The 25,573-nt window shown below is 35.8% G+C and overlaps 1 protein-coding gene across 1 annotated transcript; it reads left to right on the top strand.

Moving 5' to 3' along the window:
- Window positions 1-174: 174 nt before the first annotated feature.
- LOC118800462 (interferon-induced protein 44-like) lies at window positions 175-4,344 on the top strand. Its single transcript, XM_036560707.1, has 4 exons — window positions 175-575; window positions 1,271-1,304; window positions 1,931-2,123; window positions 4,100-4,344. The coding sequence occupies exons 1-4, from the start codon at window positions 497-499 to the stop codon at window positions 4,262-4,264; spliced, it is 471 nt and encodes a 156-aa protein (XP_036416600.1). The 5' UTR covers window positions 175-496; the 3' UTR covers window positions 4,265-4,344.
- Window positions 4,345-25,573: the final 21,229 nt, after the last annotated feature.

Here is a 25,573-nt window from a genome sequence, read left to right as displayed (position 1 = left end):
TTAACTAGTAGTCCTTGGTAGTTAAAAGAAGTTACTTAAGTGTTAATGCAGCACTACTCATTCATTTCTGCTTAGTTCCTGATTAGTTACTTATTATCTACAAAACAGTATTGTAAAGTATTACCAACGTGGTTTTATGTTGTTGTTTGTCAGTTAATTGTATGTGTTAATTGTGTTATTGCATGTCAGGGGATGTGGGTTTTTGGTGTATTTTATGCTGGGGATTAGTCTTCATGGTGAAGCTGGTGGCTAGTGGTGGTCTCCCTGGTTCAGTTTGTATGTGCTTTTCTGGTGTTTAATAAAGAAGGTATTGTGGTGGAATGTATAAATAGTACAAACTGTTCCAATCACACAGACATAACACTGATAAGGTGTTATATATACACACTACAGGCTGTCAGATCAACAAAGTGTTGGTCAAGAAATCAGTATATGCTTCAAATGAAAATGAACATGATGCTAACTAACGCTGCTCTCCCATATCCTCAGTCTTCAGATGGACCCAGGTTTGCTAATATTTAGTTTCTGTTTTACAGAGACAAAGATGGGGGGAACATCATCGAAATCAAATCCTGGTCCGTCTCATCTGTTCATCATTAACATAATCATTATTTTATCCAACCACTGATTATTTAAAATTATGATGTACATGTAAATTAGTATGTACATCAGACCGATCACATTCTGTATCATAGCACTAATATTATAGCACTAAGTCCTGTATCATAGTGCTATATTATAGCATTAAGCCATGTATCAGAGCACTAATATTACATCACTAAACCTGTGATGTAGTACTACTATCATAGTACTAAACCCTGTATCATAGCTCTATTAACATAGCACTAAGCCCTGTATCATTGCACTAATATCACAGCACTAAGCCCTGTATCATAGCTCTAATTATACAGTACTAAGCCCTGTATCATGCATTAATATCATAGAACTAAGCCCTATATCATAGCACTAATATTACAGCACTAAACCCTTTATCATAGCACTAATATCATAGCACTAAACCCTGTATCATAGCACTAATATTACAGAACTACTCCTTGTATCACAGCACTAATATCATTGCACTAATATCATAGCTCTCAGCACTTCATCATAGCACCATCATAGCACTAAGTTAGTGGAGAAACAATTCACAGGTCTATATATAACTGCTATGATTGTCTTTGATAAATAAAATAGCAGGCATTACTGCCTAACCTACAGTGACAAATTCTTCAGCTAATGCTTTTATTGAATTATTTATTTTACTCAGAACTAATTAATCCTTGGAGGCCAGTAAACTGGAGGTAAGAACACAAACCACTCAGTAACATTTCCCTTTAAGGTCCAATGTAGCCTATCAACTGCCGTGCACAATTTGTGTTAGATATTTTCTAGCCAGTTTTCAATGGTCAGTTTCTAAACACAAAGCCCCCCTTGGATGGTGAACCAGTCTCAGCAGCAATGACACTAACATAAATGTGAAAACTGTGCAACATCGCTGTGCCTGATAGTCAGCCAGCTTCACATACACTACAATGCAATTAACATGTCACTACTTACGTTTCCATCCATGCACAAAGGGGTTTTTAAAGCTAAAACTCTTGACTGGAGGGCACTAAAAAATCTGATGATGTCTCTTAGTCATAGCAATCTTTGCATGCAAAGGATATGCAACAAAGTACTAAACATGACTAATGTATATGTACAGTAAATGTCCATTATGGTGCCTTCAAATGTGTGTGGGGGTATGTAAACAGCAAATATAAATATTAATGCTTGTAAACTCAATTTACAAACATTTTAATTATACATGTAAACTTACTAAATGGCCAATATCTTTAGTACGTTTTTTTACAACATAGGCACAGAACCTCAGAACTGGATTAAACTACACGGTTACAAGTTACCTCTAATCCTCTGTCCTTCTCAGTGAAAAAGAGAAGATACTGAAAGACTTGGAAGATTTAAAGCCACAGCTGGAGCCCCTTAGGATTCTGCTGTATGGACCAGTTGGGGCAGGGAAGTCGTGCTTCATTAACTCTGTCCAGAGAGCCCTCATAGGCTGTAATTCCATTTGTGCTCTGGAAAGCACAACAAAAAGTGGAGAAAGCTTCACTACTACAGTAAGAAATCTGTAACGTCATTGCTCCGTAAACCAGTCCTTCACTCTGAAATTCACTAAAGCATTAATTTAATGAAGTTGATTTAACTGCACCAATTTTGGAGAAGTCTAATCACTTAAAAAAATTGTTGGTAAAATTTTGGCCAAAGGCAAGAGATGCTAAAAATCAACAACTGGTGAACACTTTGTGCTGGTGGGAACAGCAAGTTTAGAGGGATATCTACTAAGAACTTCCATGCAAATTAGTTTAGGTGTAACTTCATCATTAATGTATGACCAGCAAGATATAATCATGTGTTTGGCTCAAGTGCTTTTTGCATGAAAACCTGTTGCCACCAGATAGGAAAAAAAGTTTTTTTATATTTCATTGTTTTAGGTTCAAACGTTGACTCATTAGGTTGAAATAATAAATTATTTTCTCAGTAGTTGAACGTAATAAGTCTATCATAATAAGTATTGTTGCTTACTGAGAAAATACATTATTTCAACTTCATGAGTAATTATTTTGAGAAAATAAGACCTTAATTGAGCCAACTTTATATTGTGTCTCTAAAAACTGCGTAGTTATATATAAACAATAAATGCAACAAGTGTTACTACTGATGTATCCACAGTTACAGATGGTTTATAGTAGTACAGTTTATGTAAATACACATGTATCAACTTCAGTTTACTCATATAATTACACATTGTAAAGTCAGCGTATATTGATAGTTGTAACAGCATATTTTCTATTATGTAATTACATGTGTAACAAGGTGAACTGCTATTTTTCCAAAAAACACTTCTGCCTACAACAGTTGGTGTGCAAAAGCATTCTTACACTCACTTAAATAATCCACTGTAACTAACTAACCTCCTGTTGTTAGGTACATACTGTGAAATTACAGATTTGTAATCTAGACATTGGTTCTGGGGTAATATAACAACAAATACATTAAAAGCAAAAGTCAGAACTTTGGTTAGATTACCATGTTATGACCCAAGCATACTACTGCAGCTAGCTAAATGTGAGGAATGTAGGAATGTAAGTACTCTCATAATGTAGGTGATTACAGGCCTCCTGTTTCAATCAGAAAAGTTTTGTTGGAAAAAAAAACAGCAGTTTAAACAGTTATGACACTGTATTTTCTTTTACATATAACAACTGCTGATTTGCCAACAAGAAGTATAGAGTACTATTCTGCATCTGCACAGGAAATACCAACTTTCCATTTAGCTAGCTGCAGTACTATGTGTTGTGACACGGTAACTAAACAAAGGTTCAAGCTTTAAACCATTATGTAATGTGACTACACACTCCTTATAGACTGCAACTGCCCATGTGAATATGTCTTTAAAATATTTATATTTCAAGTGAAAATTGATACAGATGTGTATTTTCACAAGCTGCACTACTTAATACATCTGTAACAGTGAAAACATCACCAGGAGCTACATTGTTGTTTCATGTGTTGTTAATGTGTAACAATCCAGTTATAAGGAATTATTAAGATTAATTATAAGGAAACTGAGTGATCTTTTTAACTACTGTTTTAAAACACATTCATTTTCAGCTGGACTTGAATTCTTTTCTGAGAGCTTTTGGAAACCGTGTGAAATTGTACACTCATGTCATTTGGCTAGCATGCAGGAATAACAAAGTAAAGGGTAAAGAGTAGCTTTAGTACAGTACTGATTGCCCAGCCAAAGAGTTTTAATATATCGTTTTAACAGCAGTTTATAAAAATATAACCCACTTATAAACGACATAAATATCCTGTCAGATGATTATTTAGGCTTTTTTTTATAGTATTGTCTATAAAAAATGGTTTACAACATCATTTTTCTAAAAGGTTTGGGGTATATCCTTCTTCAGATTAGAAGTAATGTGACATTGCAAATGTTTACAAATGTTTGTAAATAAATCTGTTTTGAAAAACTCCCTTTGCTAACTGCTACTTTGGTTAAATACAGTATGTTTGAATTTATTTCTAGATCAAAACGCACAAGCTGAAGAAGCGTGGAGGTGGATATTATCCTGTTGTTTTCACTGACATCATGGGACTTGAAATGAACAGAGGAGGGATACACACTGAAGACATCATCAAAGTTTTAGAGGGTCATATGTTAGATAACTACAGAGTAAGTACACAATCTTGACCAGTTTATACCGTTAACCCTGGCCATTGGTCTGCTGTCATGGCCAGAGTTTTATTACACACTTCTATAACCTAAGAAGAGCCCAACCAGTTTGCATTGAAGTCCCTGTAGTTACTGAATAATAGGCCTTAATGTGTAACAAGCGTGGGTTTTTACAGTCTGTTTTCCTTTCCCTCTCTCTCTCTATTCTTGCACCAGTTCTTACTTTTTTAAATTTGTGTTACTCATGTATAACCCTATTCCTCCTTATTATAATAATAATAGTTGCCAGTGTCACCTTCAACAGATAGGGAAGAAGTATGCTTGTTTTTAATAAAAAATATGTTTATATTATAATATAAATTCAATATTTTCAAAATATTTGCACCTCACACAATTTTCCAATCTGTTCACCTTAGTAAATTGCTCCAGGTTGTTTATAGGATTTCCTCCTTTCCTTTTTTTTGGAACTGGATGTCTTGAATAGTATCATAGCCTAACTGCATATTCATGAAGCCTGGTGCACTAAAACCTGCAGCTCAGTGGCACCCTCGTGAGCACATGCAAAAAGGCTTTTGTACACTCGATGACATATCAGCTGAGACATATTTTGCATGCTCTAAATGCATTCACACCAAAGAAAATATTTAGTAAATCTGGCATATAGAAAGCTGTATATATATATATATATATATATATATATATATATATATATATATATATATATATATATATATATATATATATATTCTGTTTTAGTTTAATCCTCTGGGACCTATAACTGAGAATGACCAAAACTACATTCACTGTCTGGTGTGCATTATTCCTGCTGATGGCATCACAAGAATGGATCAGAGTGTGATTAACAAAATGAAGGAAGTTCGAGAGAAAGCTTCTGAACTGAGTAAGTTGGTTATTTAGCATCTTCAGTGCTTGAGGCTAATGTGGGATTTACATGTATATTTTTAAATTGTCAATTGGTTATTTCTGTTTGAATAATTGAGCTTTTACAACCCTGTTTCCAAAAAAGTTGGGATGCTGTGCAAAATGTAAATAAAATCAAAATGGAATGATTTACAAATCATTTAAACCTAGATTTAATTAAAAGTAGCACAAAGACAACATATCAAATGTTGAAACTAAAAAATGTTTTTTTTTTTTTTTAAAGTATATGTCCATTTTGAATTTGATGCCAGCAACATAGTTCAAAAAAAGTTGGGGCGGGCCAACAAAAGATTGATAAAGTTGTGTAATGCTGTGTACAAAATAATATAATAATAATAATAATAATAATAATAAATAAAAAATGGAACAAAAAATGGAACACCTATTAGAACATCTCACAACTGTTAAGGTTAACTGGCAACAGGTCAGTAACATGTTTGGGTATTTAAAAAACCATCCCAGAGAGGCTGAGTCATTTACATCTGAGAAAAAAAGATGAGGAGAGGGTCACCACTCAGTCAAATGGTGCAACAATTTAAAAATAATATTTCCTAATGAAAAATAGCAAAGGGTTTCATCATTATATACTACATACTATGTTACATAAATAATTATATACATAATTAAATACATAATAATGTGTCCACCAATTAAAAATGTGAAATTCTTTTTGGAAATCATGGATTCCACAAAATCCAGCATCTGTAATGGTATGGGGTGCATTAGTGCACATGGCATAGTTAGAGTAAAGAAGAAAACTGTTAGGAAGCTGAAATACTATATCATCAAGCAAGAATGGGAAAACCTTCACCTTCAAAAATACAGCAACTGGTCTCCTCAGTTCCAAAATGCTTACAGTGTTGTTAATAGAGTAGGTGATGAACATGCCCTCAATTTATTTTAATATGTTTTTGGCATGAAATTCAAAATGGGCATATATTTTTCAAAAAACAATAAAATTTCTCAGTTTTAAAAAATGTAATATGTAGTGTCTTTGTAGCATTTTCAACATTTTGCTCAGCATCCCACCTTTTTTTGGTAATGGGATTGTAAAATTTTGAATTATCATTGTGACCCTTAGCTGTGTGAAACACGTATGTTATGTATGTTATGTATGTTATGTGTTACTTGACCTTTATACTCTGTATCTACATTTTGTAGACATTCCACAAGTCATTGTGATGACTAAAGTGGATAAAGCATGTGAGATAGTGAGCCAAGACTTAAGAAAACTTTATCACAGCAGAAAGATCAAAGAAAAGGTAAGGTTACATCTGCAACTACACTCTGCTTTATCTCTTTTGTATCTCATATCTCATTTTGATCAAATGCTATTTGTTCTTAAATAAATTTTAAGAGAATCACCATTACATCTCCTGAGCCTTCAAAGAGTAACATTTGAGCAATACAATTTTCCTCTGGGAGGGTGAGATGTTTCCATTACACACAGGACCTTTCTAATGAAGCACCTTACCTTCTTTCATATGTCATTTTCCCTAAAGCCTTTCTTGTGGGTTACTACCTTAACATGTCAGTACTGCTATCACACTTTATGAGATAACACAGAACTATGAGCATTCTCCTGAGTAGTTTGTTTTTACTGACTAAGGAAAGCAAGATTGTGGCTGTGTAAGTATGCAATGCCATGAGTTTCTCTCACCATATAGCAGAGTCAAAGGTGGTCCAAGTTTAGTTTGTTCAGATGGGTCTGAGTTTATTCGATGTATTCGCATATGCACAAAAAAGGAGTGAAAAAGAAAATAAACAGGGTGATCCGAGACCACTTGAAAAGCTGAATCAGCCTAAGTATAAAAAAATGTAAACTTTATTACACACCATGTGTGATTACACATTATATTCCATACAAAAAACTCATAATTTGCAGTACAGAGTGAAAAATTCAAATTATAAAGAAATGTAGATCCTCATATTGAAATGTTTATATTATTTCTTCAGACACAGCACAGCAGTAATAAACTGGGCATCCCAGTGAACAGCATCTACCCTGTGAAGAACTATCATGCGGAGGTCACTCAAGACATTAATATTGATGTTATCATTCTCATGGCACTGAGGGATATTTTCAACTTTGCCAGTGACTATGCAGAGGCTACGTATGAATCGAGTGACAACTAAATAGTTATCTCTATACAGAGATACAATGATTCATGCTCCTTCTTACATTGTGTCTCTTATAACTGTGTAGTTACACATTAAAAATACATGCAACAACACAAATAACTACAACTGATTACATAGCAGCTTATGTAAATACTCAAGTGCATCAAATCCAGTTTTTATTCTTGTGATTAAACACAGGTGACTTGATATTTGTAACAACACATTTTGTCTTATATATTTACACAAGTATAATAGGGTAATTACATTTGTATAAACTGCTTTTTTTACAACAAGACTTTGCTGATTGTAACAGGAAGTGTGTAATCACCTGCATTATGGAAGTACTTACATTCCTACATTCCTAACATTTAGCTAGCTGCAATATTTAGCTTGTGTCGTAAAACTGTAATATCACTAAAAGTAGCTCTTACTTTTATGTAATGAACTAAAATATATGTGTTGTGTTATATTATCCCAAAAGTCGTGTCAGGAAATCTGTAATTTAATTGTATCTACATAAATATATAGGAATTGTCCACTTATTTTAACATGTAATTTTTACGTAGTTACTGTGGAATATTTGAGTAAGTGTAAGTATGTTAAGTTTTTAAAGGGTTCACTGTTGGTTTTGGGGAGTAAATAAAACGGCTCTTTTACATTTTAGACACTGCAACCCCAGTTCTGAGTCAGTATATTGCTTTACAATGAACCATTTCACCAAACAGCTCTGAATGACTTTGTTTACATCTTAAGCATATGACATTTTGAATAATCAGTGGAATTCCTCTTTAAGCCTATGTAGGATAATCCTGTTCCTGGCTTTCTCTAACATTAGTATACAATCTACTTCTTACTATTATCATTTTGTTAATAGTTTAACTTTGGGTTATTATTATTATTATTATTATTATTATTATTATTATTATTATTATGAGGACTGTAATATCCCTACTAATAACTTGAAATAAACATTCACTTTGTCTTTGGGAAGTAAGAAGATTCCTTCAGTGAATGTTGCTTCAAGATTAACAAATCTTTGCATTGCCCTCAGAGCAGTGAAACTTCCTTAAAAATCATGTTAAACTTTATATCTTTGATTTGTTTTTGTCCTTTCTATAAATCTGTTCTTGCTCATTGCTACATCCATAAAATAAAGGTATACTGTTACAGAGAAAAAAACCTTTTGTATAAAACACCTATAGTATGTTTTGCCAATGCACCTCTCCCATGGGCACCAATGACAACTGCGATAGGCATAGTACATTGGCCTCACTGCAGAACAGGAGGTGCGTCCGAGGAGTTGGGGTTCATATCACAGACACCGTTCTCATGCCACTCGTGTGAGAAGTCATACTGAAGCCTCTTGAAAAAGCTGCGATATGATGTACATGTGCTTATATTATAACATTATTGGTGGGATTACATAAACATTTCTTTAATTTTCTTAAAGGGAAATTTTAGATTCAAATGATTTATATTTATATAAATATTTAATTAAAAATCAGTCAAACCTTTTTTGTACTAATGCTGTTTGCTATCCAGTGTCGACCAGAGGACGATGGGTTCCCCTTTTGAGTCTTTGTTTGAGCAAGAGGAATGTCTACCTTCGCATTCCACCCAATTAGTGAACCCATGCATTTACCACACCCATGTACTGAAAGTATGCCACCTCTTGGATGTTGAAATGTTAGAAACTTAATTATTCATGTTGAAAGCAGAGAGAATTGAATCAGACAGAGACATATCAGCAGCAACACACTTAGGGCCACTGACAACATTTGCAACCAAATATCAATGTCAGTTGGTAGGCCATTCCATATCTCCTCATATGCCTGGTCTTGACCTATGACAGAAAAGAAGCAAGTACAGAATCAGAATTAGAACCACTTTATTTTCCAAAAACCCAGAATTACTAAAACAAAGATGAGGAGTGCAAATGATAAAGATCCAGGGTGAAAGTAGCTAAAGATATGGAACAAGGCCGACCATGACAACCAGAAGAATAAAGAGAAGAACTCCCACAGCTGCTTCGGGGCTGGACAGATGGACTCCTGACCTGATGACCACGTAGGAGACCAGGGAGTGAACCCTTAGAATGAGGAGCTGGTTTATTTGGGTGTTGTCTAAAAAAATCTGTGATAAGTCCAAAGTCCAGGACATCACATGCTGGTATTCAGCATTGCTCCTCCGAGCCATAACCTTCCCAGTCTACTAGGTATTGGATCTCCCCTCCTCGTATCCTGGAGTCCAGCAACCCATCAGACAACATAGACTGGTGCTCCATCAACCTCCTCCAGAGGGGGTGGTGTAACATCGGGTGTAGCCTCATCCAACGAACCTGAAACAACAGGTTTGAGAAGGGAAACATGAAATGGTTGAGAAATTCTATAGTGAAGAGGCAGATCAAGCTTCAAAGTGACATTGTTAATCCTTTTTAACATCTTAAATGGGCCTATATACTTAGGCTAAACTTTGCTACTACCCACAGCAAGCCTAAAGTCTCTGGTTGAGAGCCAGACCCGGTCCCCAAGCTGCTAACAGGGGATCTCACCACAATGACAATCTGCGTGATACATGTTATATTGCAGAACAGTTTAAATTCCCTGGTGGTGTGAAGGAAACGTAATACACATTGAAATGGAGTCAATCTTGTCGCTGAGCTGATCAAAGAGTTTTGAATGATTCATGCCCACATCTGAAATCTAGACCAGTCTATGGGATTATTGAGACAAAATCTCTGAAATTTTCCCAGTTCCTGATTAACACATTTGCACTTTCCATTGAGCTGAGGGTGGTAACCTGAACACAGGCTCATAGAAACTCATGTATGTTCAAAGAAGGCATCCACTGACTACACAGCGAAGGCCACGTAAGTAGCGTCAAAAATAGAAATGCTACAGCTTATAATGCTAGTGTTAGCACTGAAAATAAGACAATTACTAGCACTTATATTGTAAATAAGGCAAGTGCTGATAAAAAAGCTTATTCTATAAATACAAATGCTCATAGGTTTCTACCAATTGAGACTGTGTCTGTTCCCCAAATAAAACAAAGCATCAAAAAGCCTCAAAGTGTTTGCTCTAGTAACTTAATTAATATCAGACCAGTTGGACCACTCTGCCATGACCGCACCTTTTGTCTAAAACTAGGACTGCTTAATATAAGATCTCTCACACCTAAAGCCATCATTGTTAATGAAATTATCACTGATCACGACTTTGATGCTCTGTGTCTAACAGAGACGTGGATTAGACCTGAAGAGTACTTGGCTTTAAATGAAGCCACCCTGACAGGCTATAGCTATGTACATAGTCCTCGGTTAAACAGTCGGGGTGGAGGCATAGCAACCATTTACACCAATACTTTAGGACTAAACCAGAAAGCAGACCGTAGTTTCTCATCCTTTGAATTTCAGTTTCTCAGTGTTAGCAATCGAGGAACAAATGAGAGCTCATTTTCGCTCATCATAATCTACAGGCCACCGGGGCCTTACTCTGAGTTTTTACAGGAATTTACTGACCTGTTATCTAGTTTAATAACAATCTCGAATAAAGTAATAATTGTTGGAGATTTTAATATCCACATAGACAAACCACAGGATCCGCTAAGTAAGGCATTCATATCTATTTTAGACTGTTTTGGCTTCACTCAAAATATTATGGGGCCTACTCATTACTGTAACCACACTCTAGACTTAATTTTGACCTTAGGTATAGACATTAAGCATTTGATCATCCTTCCTTAAACCACAGCAGTGTCAGATCACTACTTAGTCTCATATAAAATCAGGTTTAGTCGTAATATATGTTCATCCACACGCTATAGTGTTAAACGTACTATAACATCATCTACACCCAATAGCTTTATTGAAAACCTTCCACATCTTTCGTCCTTAATTAGTTGTCTGTCTGAACCCAATGAATTAGATATGCTGACTAAATGTTTGGAAGACACTTTTCGCTCTACTTTAGATAATGTGGCTCCATTAAAAAGTAAAAGAATAAGGCAGGAAAGGCTCGCTCCATGGTACAGTGACCATACTCGAGCTATGAAACAGAATGTTAGGCGATTAGAGCGTAAATGGCGTCAGACTAAACTTGAGATTTTCCAATCTGCCTGGAAGGAGAGTCTTATAGACTATAGAAAAGCACTAAAGTCAGCACGTTCAGCCTATCTCTCGTCATTGAATGAAAATAACAAGAATAATCCTAGGCTACTATCCAGTACTATCTCTAAATTAACTAATAATCAAGCAGCTACTGAAGCCCAGATACCATCAGCATACAGCAGCATTGACTTCATGAACCTCTTCAATAATAAAATTTAATTGATTAGGCACAAAATTCAAAATGCGCAGCATTGCAGTGCAGTGTCCTATAAACCTAATCTAGAGCTAGAGTGCAGTATAACCACTACAGAGACGCTGGAGTCTTTTACTTTACTCCAACAAACAGAGCTTGTCCAAATTATTTCATCTTCAAAAACAACAACTTGTATACTAGATCCTATTCCTACAGGTTTACTTAAAGATGTTTTGCCAGAAATAACCAAGCCTTTTCTATCTATAATAAACTCTTCTCTCAGCCTTGGGTATGTTCCAAAATCTCTTAAATTAGGTGTAATTAAACCCCTAATAAAGAAACCTAGTCTTGACCCCTCTGAGCTATCAAACTATAGACCTATTTAAAATCTTCCCTTTTTATCAAAGATTTTAGAGAAAGCCATGGCAAAACAGTTATGTTCCCATCTGCATAGGAGTAATATACATGAAAAATTTCAGTCTGGCTTCAGGCCTCACCATAGTACCGAAACAGTGTTGGTGAAAATTGTAAATGATCTTTTATTATCCGCTGACAAAGGAAACATATCCTTACTGGTTTTACTCGACCTTAGTGCAGCTTTTGACACAATAGACCATTCCATTCTATTAGACAGGCTTGAGAAACTAGTAGGAGTGACAGGTAAAGCTCTTTCGCAGTTCAAATCTTACCTCAGTGATCGCTTTGTGTCTGTTAATGTAAATCGTGAACCATCAGCTCTCACAAGAGTAAAGTATGGTGTTCCACAGAGCTCTGTCTTAGGACCCATGTTATTTACCTTATATATGCTACCACTAGATACCATCATTAGAAAACATGGCATCAGTTTCCACTGCTATGCCGATGATACACAATTATATATTTCAGCTAAACCAGAGGACAAAACTGAACTTAATAAGATAGAGGACTGTGTAAAAGACATTAAAGAATGGATGTCAAGTAACTTCCTCTTACTAAATTCGGACAAAACAGAAGTTCTTCTTCTTGGTCCAAAAGCTGCTAGGGATAATCTGCCTACGTTTACTCATAATCTCAATAGTTTCTCAATTGCACCAGGCACATCTGTAAAAAGCCTTGGTGTCACGATTGATCCCAGTCTGGCCTTCGATGAGCATATTACCAATATTACCAGAATAGCTTTCCTCCACCTGCGTAACATCGCTAAATTAAGAAATGCACTGTTGCTACAGGATGCAGAAACATTAGTTCACGCCTTTATCACGTCCAGGTTAGATTACTGTAACCCTCTGCTTTCTGGTTGTTCCAGCCAAAACCTTAACAAGCTTCAGTTAGTCCAGAACGCTGCAGCCAGAGTTCTCAGCAAAACCAGGAAATTTGACCAAATTAGCCCAATTTTGTGTACCTTACATTGGTTGCCAGTTAAATTCCGCATTGAGTACAGAATTCTTCTACTGACATATAAAGCTTTGAATGGCCTTGCTCCTCAGTACCTATGTGACCTTATTTCCTATTATCAACCGACACGCCCACTTAGATCACAAGGTGTGGGCTCATTATTAGTACCCAGAAATAATAAAGTTACGTCGGGGGAAGAGCCTTTTCATACAAAGCCCCCCAGCTTTGGAATAACCTACCAGTCTGTGTTCGGGACTCAGACACAGCCTCCATCTTTAAGTCTAGGCTAAAAACTTACCTGTTTAGTCGAGCCTTTGGTTAATTTGTTTTCCTAACTGTGTCCCTCTTACCCTTGGGACTTTCAATAGAGGCAGACCTGACTGCTAAAGCTTAAGATAATTTTGCTGGCAGAAATCAGACCAGGCTAAAAGTTCATGTTCTGACCATAAAATTCATCAACTGTGTTTCTCTAACTATGGCAACCCTAGAATTACCTAATATTCAGAAGAGTCCAAAATAAAAAAGTAATAAGTAATAAGTGTATGTAGAGTACTTGTCGATATCTTAACAGCCTTGGTTTTCAAGGTAATAGATCCAGCTACAACGGGATCCCCGTTTAAGGCAGCCACTCATAAATGTGTCATCAGAGGTTCTGCTGGGATCTGCAGTCCACCAGAGAGTCTGAACCAAAGGGATATATGACAACATTATGTAATAGTAAAAGAAAACAATACAAAATTGACTTTACAATCATTTATTTAAAACAAATGAAATGAGATGGCTGTTGAAAAAGTAAGTACATCCCTAGCTTTAGTAACTGGTGCTGCCTGTTTGGCAGAAACAACTTTGTGTAGGCATTTCCTATAACTGACTACCAGTTTCTGACATCTACTGTGAGCAACTTTTGCACTCTGAGCTTTGACTAGGCCATTGCACAACCCTCATTTCTTCCTTTTGAGCCATTCCTTGCTGGGTTTACTTGTACATTTTGGATCCTTATCCTGTTGGAAGGTCCACTTCTTCAGCTTCAACTTTTTCACAGATGGTCTCACATTCTCTTCAAGCACTCTCTGGTATGAAAGAGGATTCCATGACTGCAAGTTGGCAAGTCACTGAGTTTGTAAAGCAGCCCCAAACCATAACATTTCTACGACCATACTTTATAGTTAGTACGAGGTTCTTCTGATCAAACGCAATCTTTGATTTTTGCCAAACATGCTTCTGGTACTGTGGCCAAACAATTCTATCTTTGACTCGTCTGTCCACAGAACATTGTTCCACAAGTCCTGGTCCTTGCCTAGATATTCATTAACAAACTGTCTTGATGCTACCAGACACTCAAATAACACAAAGTAAACCAGATCTGGGACACCAGCAGTTCAACTTCCATTCTGTAGGCAGACTCATTACTGTTGGATTTGAGGCTGACCACAGTGGTGATATATGCAAGCTTCAGGATCTCCACAAAGAGAACTCTCAAAACCCATGATCAAGTTGCTGTATAAAGTGTAGGTCCAAGTTGACTGTTCATTATCCACTACAAATAATGCACTGTCATTGCAGTTGGCAGAGGATGCAAGTCAGATCCACACTTAAATGTGCTTTTGTAGGAAGAGCTGAGATACAAGCTACACTGAAGGTGATCCTGAAAGGTTTGTTGTTAACTGAAAAATTCAGCATCTACAGGGGATGGGCACGCAGCTTTTGAACAAAAGGTTCCACCCATTTTTGCTGCAACTCTGTGCTTGTTTGGCTGGATGACAGTGTCCCTGAAATGATGACTGACAGCCTGCTCCACCTGTAGAGAGAGACAGTAAGAAAGACAGTGAGAGAGGAGAGAGAAAACACATGCAGATGTGATGACATGTAACACACACCCACCCCAAAAAGCATGAAAGTGCATCACCTACATCTTCTGAACCTTTCCTGTGCATGATTTCTAGGTTATAACTTTGTACAATGAGGGACCAGCTCATTAGTCATTGGTTTTGTTTGTCACTACGAGATGAAAACATTAAAGGATTGTGGTCAGTGTACACAACCGCAAGCCGAAATCCAGAACCAACAAAAACTGTAGGGCCAACAGTAGAGCTAGAACTTTATGTTCGATAGTAGAATATTTCACCTGATGAATTAATGTAATAAGCAAAGAAGGGAAGGCTGAAAATACAACCTTGGCGTCTACTTGCCACACCTGTCTGTGTCCTACTTGCTTTCCAAAGAATGTTGCCGTAGCTTGAGCAAAAGTCTATTCTAGTATTTCAAAAATTGTTCTCAAGACCTGAATGAGTGGGCCAATTGATGATATAAATGACAAGATTGTCTAGATAAGCTAATTTGGAACATATTAACCAGTGTCTGCAAAATAACAGAGGCATTCTGAAATCCAAATGGCATAACTATACATTGTAGAAAAGTGTCAGGGAAAAAAATGCTGAAATGTGCTGTGCTGACATGTAATAACCTTTAATAACATTTTAAACATTAATACATTAAAGCAGAATAAAATGATTATTTTTATGATTAGGAGATATTAAATGACCATCTATAAACCACAAAGATATGCGGCACTATAGCAGGTAACTTCTCCTTAATTAAAATGATTTGATGATCATCATGTGAAGCAAATTCTGATCTTTTTGTGAGGCAAATGCAGTTTCACAAATATGTGGCTTTAACCATGAACTTATCATTAGAAATCAGCATATAGAAACAACATAGTAAAAACCTAGTATAGTCACTATATGATCACATCGCTGGTACTTTCATGTTTAGGTGTAGATAAAAAAATCTTCATGACAGATCCTCTCAGGAGAGATTCTATTCACACCAGAAATGTAAACAAAAAAGAATACAACAAAAAGGCAAAAGAACCAGTTAATGTATGATGTAAATTCTGGAAATTTTCTACACAGCAGAGAGAGTAGAACATGCAGGCATTTATCTCCACAAAGTTCTTAAACAACTACAAGTAACTGCAAAGCCCAGTGAAACCTACAGCAGAATTCACTCAACAGTTTGCTCTCCTGTAATACAGGATGAAAACAAAGGTACTGAATCCTCATGTCCTTTTTCCACTGTTAATAAATAAAAAGGAGAGTGCATGCCTGAGCAATGGTGATTATCACTGAATCTAGCAACTCCTTAAAACCAAGTTTTTGTTAAGACAATAGAAGCGAAAGCCTTCTTACTTATGATGAGGTGATCAGGTCAAAAGGATGTGAGGAAATTAAATGTGTTAGCAAATTTTGTTTTGCAAGCAGGAGTGACACCATACACACATTCACTTGGGTTATTCATGGATGGGAAATGTTGTATATGTCAGCATTTTCTATTAATCTCCACTGGACATGTATATTCACAGATAAAGAGTTTATTACTGAGCTGTTAATTCTAGAAGGAAGATCAGATGCTCAGTGAAGGACATTTTTACACAAGCAGCTGGTAACCACTGGTTTGTATATCTGTGTTTTAAAAATCAGATCTGACTGAAAAACATCTGTGTGCAGTTGTGGACAATTAATGTAAAAAAGGTTACAAACACAAGTATGTATATTTGTACGGAAGCCAGCAATAGTATGACATAAACACAAGTACATTTTGTAAGAGCTTTTAAATAAGTACACATGCAGAAACAAACCAAATTTTTTTTTTTCTAGAGCAATATGTCCAAGCCAAGAAACATCTGGGGTAATCTTTATTTTAAAGAATGTGTTAGTGAGCAAGAACAGAAAGGATATAACAAATAATAACCATTCAAACAAAATGCAAACAAGCCATGGTTTTAGTGAAGTGTTGCGTCAAAAATATCCAGAGCTATATCCCAGGGCAAAGGAACTGTAGGCCTGAGTTTAGCCCAACATGGTGTTTTCCCAGCTGTAACACTCTGACTAAACCTGACAATTAAACAATGAATCATGTGTTTAAGAAGGAAAATCAACTGTGCAGAAATCTAACCTTCCAAGACCATGGTTCCCCACAGCTTTTATAGCCCGATGGCCATGATCTAGATGCACTGATAGTGAGAAGAACTCTTAGACATAATAACAATTTGCTGACCTTCAGGTAATATCCACTAAAAGAATTAGTCTACTGATTTGTCTCATAGACAAAACTAAATGCAACATGTGTGACACTGTAGCAAAAAAGATAAAGAGTAATCTCCATATGCTTAATCAGAATGTGAGTCCCTGCATCACTGTATGGATTTTGTGATTCAACGGCTGCCACTAGACTTATACACATCTTCTACATGGTCACTGGCAACAATATCTCTCAGTGTATAAGATATATACTGTATAAGAAGTTAAGGACCATTCTCAATCTTAAACCTATAAATTATTGCACAGTAACATAAATTTGACTTTTTATTCTACATGTAAATCCCACATCAACCTCAAGGATCAAAGATGCTATATAATCAAACTTACCCAGTTGAGCTGCTTTCTGTCAAACTTCATTTTGTCAATCACTGTGTGGTCCACTCTCGAGATAGCATCAGCAGGCAGGATGCTCACCAGACAGTGAACATTATTTTTATGTAATCATTTTATCAGATTTGACCATACATAGCTTTGATAAATAAGGGCAAGTGCTTGGCTGGGTTGTCATGGTTGCTGGTTCTCATTTGGCTCTCATTCCATTATGGACTCCACTTCCCAGAATCCTTCTGTAAGTTACATGACTCCACCGACCAATCATGTGCCACTCAGCAAATCACAGTCGCCTGAATACTGATTACTACCACCTGAATTGCCATGTACCTAAACCTGTCTGTTTGCACCATTATTTTGTGAAGTATTGCCCCGATTGTCAGTGCATACCGAGCCGTTCTTTTGTCTGATTGCTGTTCCGTTTATGTCCTTGCTTTGTTTCCTCATCACCAATTCTCATCTTTGTCCTTTTGGCTTAGTCTACCTGTGTATGTTTGCTTTTTGGTTAAGACCCTCACTTGTTTATTCAACTCTGTTATCATCTTTGCCCATGTGCTCTGTTTGGTTTATCTGGTTACTGACCTGGTCTGGTCTTAACTTTGTTACTTCAGTTCATAAACCATACAGTTTATGTTTTATCCATGAGTGTCTGTTTTGTCAATCCAGCGTTACAGAGGTAATTGAATGTATACTGTCATTTTCAGCTGCAGTCAAAAATACATAATTTAGTGAACATAAGTGAACACACCAAACATTTCCTGAAATTTGATAGCACATTTTCTAACATAAAATGTTCCATAGCTTTTTCATCAGCTCCCTATCTCTCCTTTGAGAGGTGTTGGTTTGGTCATTTATTTTATTTTATTTTTTTTTATTTTTTATTTTTTTTAATTTATCTATCGTTTGTGTTATGCAATTCTTGGCGTTCTCTTTGTCTTTGAATTGACTGTACACCAATTAGTCTACTATATGTCAGTGCCACTTGTATATTCAGAATAGTCTATGACACAAATAATATCTAGGTAGTGGTGTTCCTGTGGTAGTCTATCTAAAACACTAAAATGTGCAGTGCAGTCAATGTCCTGGACCAGAACATGATATTAGATTATGCAGTGTTTGATTTAAATGGATGTCAACTTCCTTAATCTGTGAATATATGAAACATCCCCTCTGTTCTCCTCTATCTTCTTTTGAATAAAAATCATTATATGTAGTCTCATAAGATGGCTAGTAACAATCTTTTAATTCCATGCCATAATTGAGGTTTATATAGTTTACTTGTGTATTGTATCTTCACATTAAGCCAGTAAGTCATGATGAGGGCAATCCACACATGCGCACACTAAGGATTAGTAATGTTGGTATGTTTACTTTAAATTGGTGATTTCCATACTTTACTTTTTAGAGCATTTTTTTTTAACAGTTTGACTATGATGAATGAATGTGATTCAACAGTGTACATTCAGCTGCACTTCTTTATATGACAAAAAATCCCCAGTTGTGGCCACCTGAGGATACATGTAACATCTGCAAAGATTTTTAATAATTTAGAAAATATTTATATATTAAATGTTTAATAACCAATAGAAACCACAAAAACGAAATTAAAGAATTAATGAAACTAATAGTGTACCCCTTTGCCATGTACCCATGGACTAATTCTTGGCCACCAGAGGTCACTGTTACTTCAGTATTGATGTCCATGTAATGCCTGTTTTAAGTCATGCCTGTTTATTAGGCCACATTCATGAAACATGAGCAACCAAAATTTAAACCTGCAACTGTAATTTATAAAAAGCATGCAAATGTCTTTTGTTGACTAAGGAAAATTAGTGACTACAACCATCAACAAATTAATGTTAGTTAAAGTCAAAGTAAACTCCTATAATATAAAAGTACAGATGTGTGTACTAAAAATGGTATATGGCATTTAAGGTAACAATTTACAATACTGTTTTGTAGTTATTAAGTAACTAATTGGGAACTAAGCAGGAACGAATGAGTAGTGCTGCATTATTGCTTAAGTAACTACCCTTAACTAACAAGGACTAATTAACTACTCAGAATATAATAGTGAACTAATAATTAGGGTAGTTCAATATTAACTAAACAATAATTCGAGTCTCATAGAGAATTAGCAGGGTCAGTTGAAAAGAGGGCACATGGAAATATCTGACTGTGTATGTGTCCTGCCTGTAAACTTGGTTCTAAATATAACTATGTGATTTGGTAATTACTGCCTGTTAGATGATGAATGAGGTGTTGCTGTTTTTCATTAGGAGCTAATGATGATCAGAAACAATATAAAGTGAAACACATGGTAACTCATTACTAATGAACTAGGAGTTAATGATGGTCAATATTAATAATTAGTAGTGAGTTACCATGTGTTTCACCTTATAATACTGTTCCTGATCATCATTAGCTCCTAGTTCATTAGTTATGAGTTGCCATTTGTTTCAATTTATAATACTGTTCTTTATCATCATTAACTCCTAGTTTATTAATAGTGAGTTACCATGTGTTTCACTTTATTATACTGTTCCTGATCATCATTAACTCCTAGTTCATTAATAATGAGATACCATTGTTTCTAACCATTGTTAACCATTGTTTCATTTTTATATTGTTCATTAGCTCCTAATTAAGAACAGCAACAGCTCACTCATTATCTAACAGAAAGTAATAACTTAATCACTTGGAAATATTTTGGTAATATATTGGTAGTGGATTTTGAGGTATGTTTTGGATCACTGTCCTCTTGTAGAAGCCAGCCTCTTTTCAGCTTCACTTTCTTGACTGACTGTCACATCTGCTTCCAGAATTTTCTAATGTTCACTGGAATCCTTTCTGCCATCAATCTGTGACATATTTCCTGTGTGGGTCTGGCTGCCACACAAACCGACTTTAGCCATCATATCGATTTTTTGCTTTGCCTTTCTGGTCAGCATGTGAGCATAGATAATTGTCATTTATGAATCTCACATTTCAGACAGTGGAAACTCCACACTGGATCAGGTATCAGTTATCAGGTATTAGCTTCATTTTCAGATCTTCAGCCACCTGCTTATAGGAACCCATTTTTGTTAGGACAATATTTGAAGACTCAGAGAATACGCCAAGGCCTAATGAGTTAAATTCTGAACTGCAAGGGTACCCACCAAATCTTTCCACGTCACAATTGCTATTTAACTTTTTTCTATTTTTTATGTTAATCAAATCTAATTTAAGTCTTGATTGTCGTTTAGCAGAACTTTTAGAATAGTTTGCTGCAGAGGTTGTTTGCTTCTTTTCACTTCTAAATATGTAATTTACAGAGGGTTGCCCAAATTTTACATACAACTATAGCTATGCTTTGGCTGCTAGTCATAGCAATAGTGATGATTAAATTAAGCTTTTCATGCCAGCCATTTGCACCACTATTGTTTCATGTATGCACTTTTTCCAGCATTTTGTCTGTGATTTACAAACAGCAAACATCATGCCTTTTCTGGTGTGTGCATGCACACGTTGACTCTGGAATCCACTTGTTTTGTGGACAAGTCTTTTTTTTTTTTTGGCTACTAAAGTGAAAGAATCTGCCCTGATCTGTCATTAAAGATCACCTTTACATAGACTTTTAAATACAATCCACTCTCTGAACTAGGAATGTTTCTAAATTTTTTTCCACCGGTAACCAGTTGCAATCTTGTTGCAAAGGTCTTATGAAAGCTCTTTATCTGTACCCATTATGAGATTTTTCTTTGTGTGACAGCTTGGTGACAAATGATGGTTTATTAGCATTCAGAAGTAGAAACTTACCTGCCAACATGCACTAACCTAGCTGATTCTAATGAGCTGTGAGATGGCCTGATCCTCTGTAATAGCAGAATAAAGTCCCTTTCTTCTGCTTACAGTTGTCAAGCATGAAAGAGATTAAAAAAGAAAAGAGAGGGTAGCAGAGTCATTAATTAACAGCTATACAGAGTTGTTCCACTCAACCTTTTTGTTACTGAGCCATGCAGATGGGGCAGTGGCTTCAGCTGCACCCCATTAGTCTCTGCCAACAGGCCATCACGTGATGGCTGTGCCCCTGAGCCACATTGGTCCTGTTATCCACAACGTTTGTGCTGATGTGAGAGTGGCAGCTCAGAACTCGTAGATGGTGGCTTGCTGTGTGGAATCAAACACATATGGTGGGCCTGTTTGCCATCACAGGTTATCCCATTTTCAACCAGCCATGTAGTCAGAAGACAAACACAACCAGTTGGAGGGGAACTGTGAGAGAGAATCTGGGTTTCCATTCTGAGATCCTGCACAGTGGTGCACTTTGAATGGGACATCCTGCATTTAGAGGAGCGAGAAAGTGACTCTAGCATTGTCTTTGGCTTCAGAAGTCCTCTGTGGATGTGCATAAGGTGTAAGGTAATTGATTTAAGGTGTAAAGTGTATAAGGTCTATGGTGAATGATCAACCTGTCAAGTAATAACTGAGTGTCTGTGTGTCTACTTAATGGCTAGTGCTTCACTTTCCACTACCTTTGTTTAGTGGCTGTCAGTTTCCAGTTGACATCCTAGTCAGGGACTGCCCTGAATCCACTTTGAGGGATCAGTGTGTATCAGGAAGGGTAGGTCAAAATCTAGGTTCCACAGTACTGGCTCAATGGTGAGTGCCTTCTTGAGTTTGCCAGTGGCCCCCTCCCCTTTCAGCTGGCTTTTTTGGCTTAATGTGGCACAGATTTGAGTCACTTTCAAATGTGGTCTTAGCTCTTGTACATATTTGATTTGCGGTCATTTAATCTTATCTGAGTGTTCTCATTTGTAATTCATGTGTTTTTTTTTCCTGCTAGCATGTGGACATTAATGGTCTTTCGAAGAGATGCCAGATTACCAGCAGCGAAACACAAACAGCTGGTAAGTGTTCATGTATGCATTGTTGTGTAATCAAAATGGCATGTCTTTGTAAGTTGTTTGGGCAGTTCATCACTGTGAGAAGAGGGCTGTTTTTCATTATATATAAAAGAGAAACACCTTTAGGAATTGCATACACAAGGACTATACATTAATTCTGGAGACAAACAGTACAATAATTACTTTAAGTACTTTAAAATGGAAAGGACTGTATAACAAGGGTTGCTATTCCTACATGGTTCACCAGATATGCACAGCATTTTTTGAGAAACATATCGTCGCTGACCAAAAAAAAACAAAAAAAAACACTTTTTGTTTGCTGCATAATCTGAGTTTAGCTGTCCTTTACTTCCTGTGAAAATTTCATGATTATTAGACCGATGAAAAAGGTCCAAAATTGCTTTGAATAAAATCTCCTTACATTAACTTACATTGAAAGAAAAGAAAGTTTTTGCACTCTCCTGTAAAGTTATTAATTCTGAGATACTTGCTTTTCTTAAGACAGTGACAATATATTAGAAACAAAAGTGATAGTAAATATGTACACAGGAGGAAGTTATGTGGACTGCAGTGCATGACGCATTACACAGTAAGAGCAAAAGGTGACAGTCAGTATGAGCCAGCACACTAAGTAAGTTTTGTAGATTAGGAGGAAAATTTGCAGGGAGAGTTCTTCAGACCGGTACGACACTGCTCTAGCAGCAAAAGGTAACTGAGGAAATTTTAATACTTTAAACACTTTAAAATTACATTATAAAATAGTCTTTAACTTAATAAATGATCAGCTCATTAGGTTGAGATTAGATAAAGACTTTTCGGCAACACTTTCTATCAATGTCACCTTTGTAAGCACCTATAAACACATTCATAACATGTTATAATGCATTCATAAGACATTATAAACATAGCTATAAATATTTATAAAAATGCATTATGTTATAGCCATGTTTATTATGCATTATGAATTGTTAACATAATACATTATAAGTACTGATCATAACAAAGTATAAGAGCTCATAAGTCGTATTTGTCCGCTCTAAGTAAAGTGAAGCGTACTGTACTAAAGCCTCCTCCAGTGTTCAGAGTGAGGCTTCAAGTATTACTGAAGGATTTACTGAAACACGAAAACATACACAGTAAAGCACATTACAGGCTTCAAATGTCAGAGTTCAACCTAATGCTGCTATCAGTGTTTTACCCAATGTAAGAAATGTAATGTACACCACCGTTAGCTTGGTATTTGTTTTTACTTTGCCCTCTCCAAGCTGGGACTGACTTTTTTGGCACTGACATTATAACATGTTATTAACACTATTTATAATGCATTATATTAACAATTCATAATGTATAATAAACATGGCTATAAAGTGTAATTCAGTGTAATTCTTTTTTATAAATATTGATAACCATGTTTATAATGCCTTACGAATACACTATAACATGTTATAAATGTGTTTATAGATGCTTACAAATGCAACATTCATAGAAAGTGTTACCGACTTTTCTTATGGGATTTCATATGAACAATCATCAATCAGTTATGAAGTGAATATATTATGTCCAAAATTATGTTCATGGTTGTTCTTTAGTAAATCTTTTTCACCTAAAAATATTAGTTGTTTGTTCACAGTTAAAAATATATTTTTTTTCTATTATTCTTTCATTTGAATAAATATGGGACACATTTGCAGATTTTTCTAGTTCTAAAAGTAAAGCTTTTAATAAGAAAAAGCATTAGGTTGATCTTTTTTTTTTTTTGTCTGTGGACAAAAAGGAAAACTCTCACCACAATTAAGTAATTACAATTTTTTACCTCACTTTGCAAAAAATGGTTTTTCAAAGAACCAACCACTGAAAGGGCTATTAGGAATAAAATGTTATAATAAATATAGATTAGCATAATGATGAAGCTGTGTAAGCTTAACAGCAAATGTTCTCATTCTCATCACAGACACTTCTTGTAACCAGTATCACATTTCTTCAGAATAGAGAGGAAGGTAAGGAAATCTTTTAAATATGACAATGACCCTCACAATTCATTTCTTTGAGAAGAGCAATTTTATTCTCATAATGCTATAGAGTGCAGATGGCTGAGTTAGATAAAAGTACTACTTTTTGTGCAGGGTCTTCTGTAAATCAGCATGAAACTCTATTTTTTAATTTTATTTTTTATTTTTAAAATTGTGACTTTGGTGAGGTCAAAGAGTTTAATATGTAGGAGAAAACTGGGGTTGCTTGACAGTTTTTACTTTCTGTCATATATCCCTTTACATGCTAGTTATTGGATGTCAGCCGCAAGGCATTGCTTAGGTACTGAAGGGCAACATTTGTTTTACACACTACCACATGCTGGTGAATCATTTATGGAAACTTAATGCTCTTGAAAACAAAACTGTACCAAAAGTCAGTGTTGTCAGCGGCGAGGCACAGGTTTCAAAAGTATGCACATTGTGCAAATGAAGTGTGTCACAGTATGTTGCTGAGCTATGTGAGTTCAGGACAATGGAAGATAAAATACTTTGTGACCTACTATTTGAATGTTGCTGTTCAAAAACAGGCTGCTACTCAAATTTAAGCAAATAATTCAGACCAGGGAGTTAACCCACCACTAACTTCAGCCTCTATCCGGAACCAACCTCAGTTATCTCTTGCCGTACAAGTCAGCAACTACATTCTCATACACTTTATAATAATAGCCCAGTAGTACCATTTAAAGTTAGGAAAGGAAAATCCCCCTTTCTTTGTGTACACTTGTAATTTCTTTATTCCTAAATGGTGCTGTGAGCTTCGCCAAAGAAATTCTAGAATAAGAGTCAATCAAATATTTGAAATAAGAGTCAGGAATTTTCAGAGGTAGGTGGGATAGAAAGCAGTAGATCAGAGGTGCAATTATAGTTTTGAAGGAATGTATTTTTTTCCAAAGAGTAAAATGGATTTTAGTCCACCTGCCAAAATCTTATTTCATTTCCTGAAGTAGAGGACTGATATTTTCTCTGACCGTATCTCTGTAATCAAGGGTTATTTGAATGGCCAAATATATGATGCCTTTCAAAGACCAACAAAACTTCCACTGATGACTCAGAGCAGATGGGCAGTATCCCAATGAGGGCATAGCTTCTTATTTATCCCAGTTAAAAATGTGAATTCCTCAGTACAGTTTAATAAGGTAGGAACAGATTTTTCCAGGTGCATTTGCAGTAGTAGCACATCACCTGTATACAGTAAACATTATAATATCTATTGCCCACTGTAATTCCATGAATGTCT

Source organism: Colossoma macropomum, unplaced genomic scaffold (genome assembly GCF_904425465.1).
Source record: "Colossoma macropomum unplaced genomic scaffold, Colossoma_macropomum, whole genome shotgun sequence".
NCBI classification, from domain to species: domain Eukaryota; kingdom Metazoa; phylum Chordata; class Actinopteri; order Characiformes; family Serrasalmidae; genus Colossoma; species Colossoma macropomum.
Note: the sequence above shows the minus strand (reverse complement) of the source record. Positions and strands in the feature narration are given on the sequence as shown.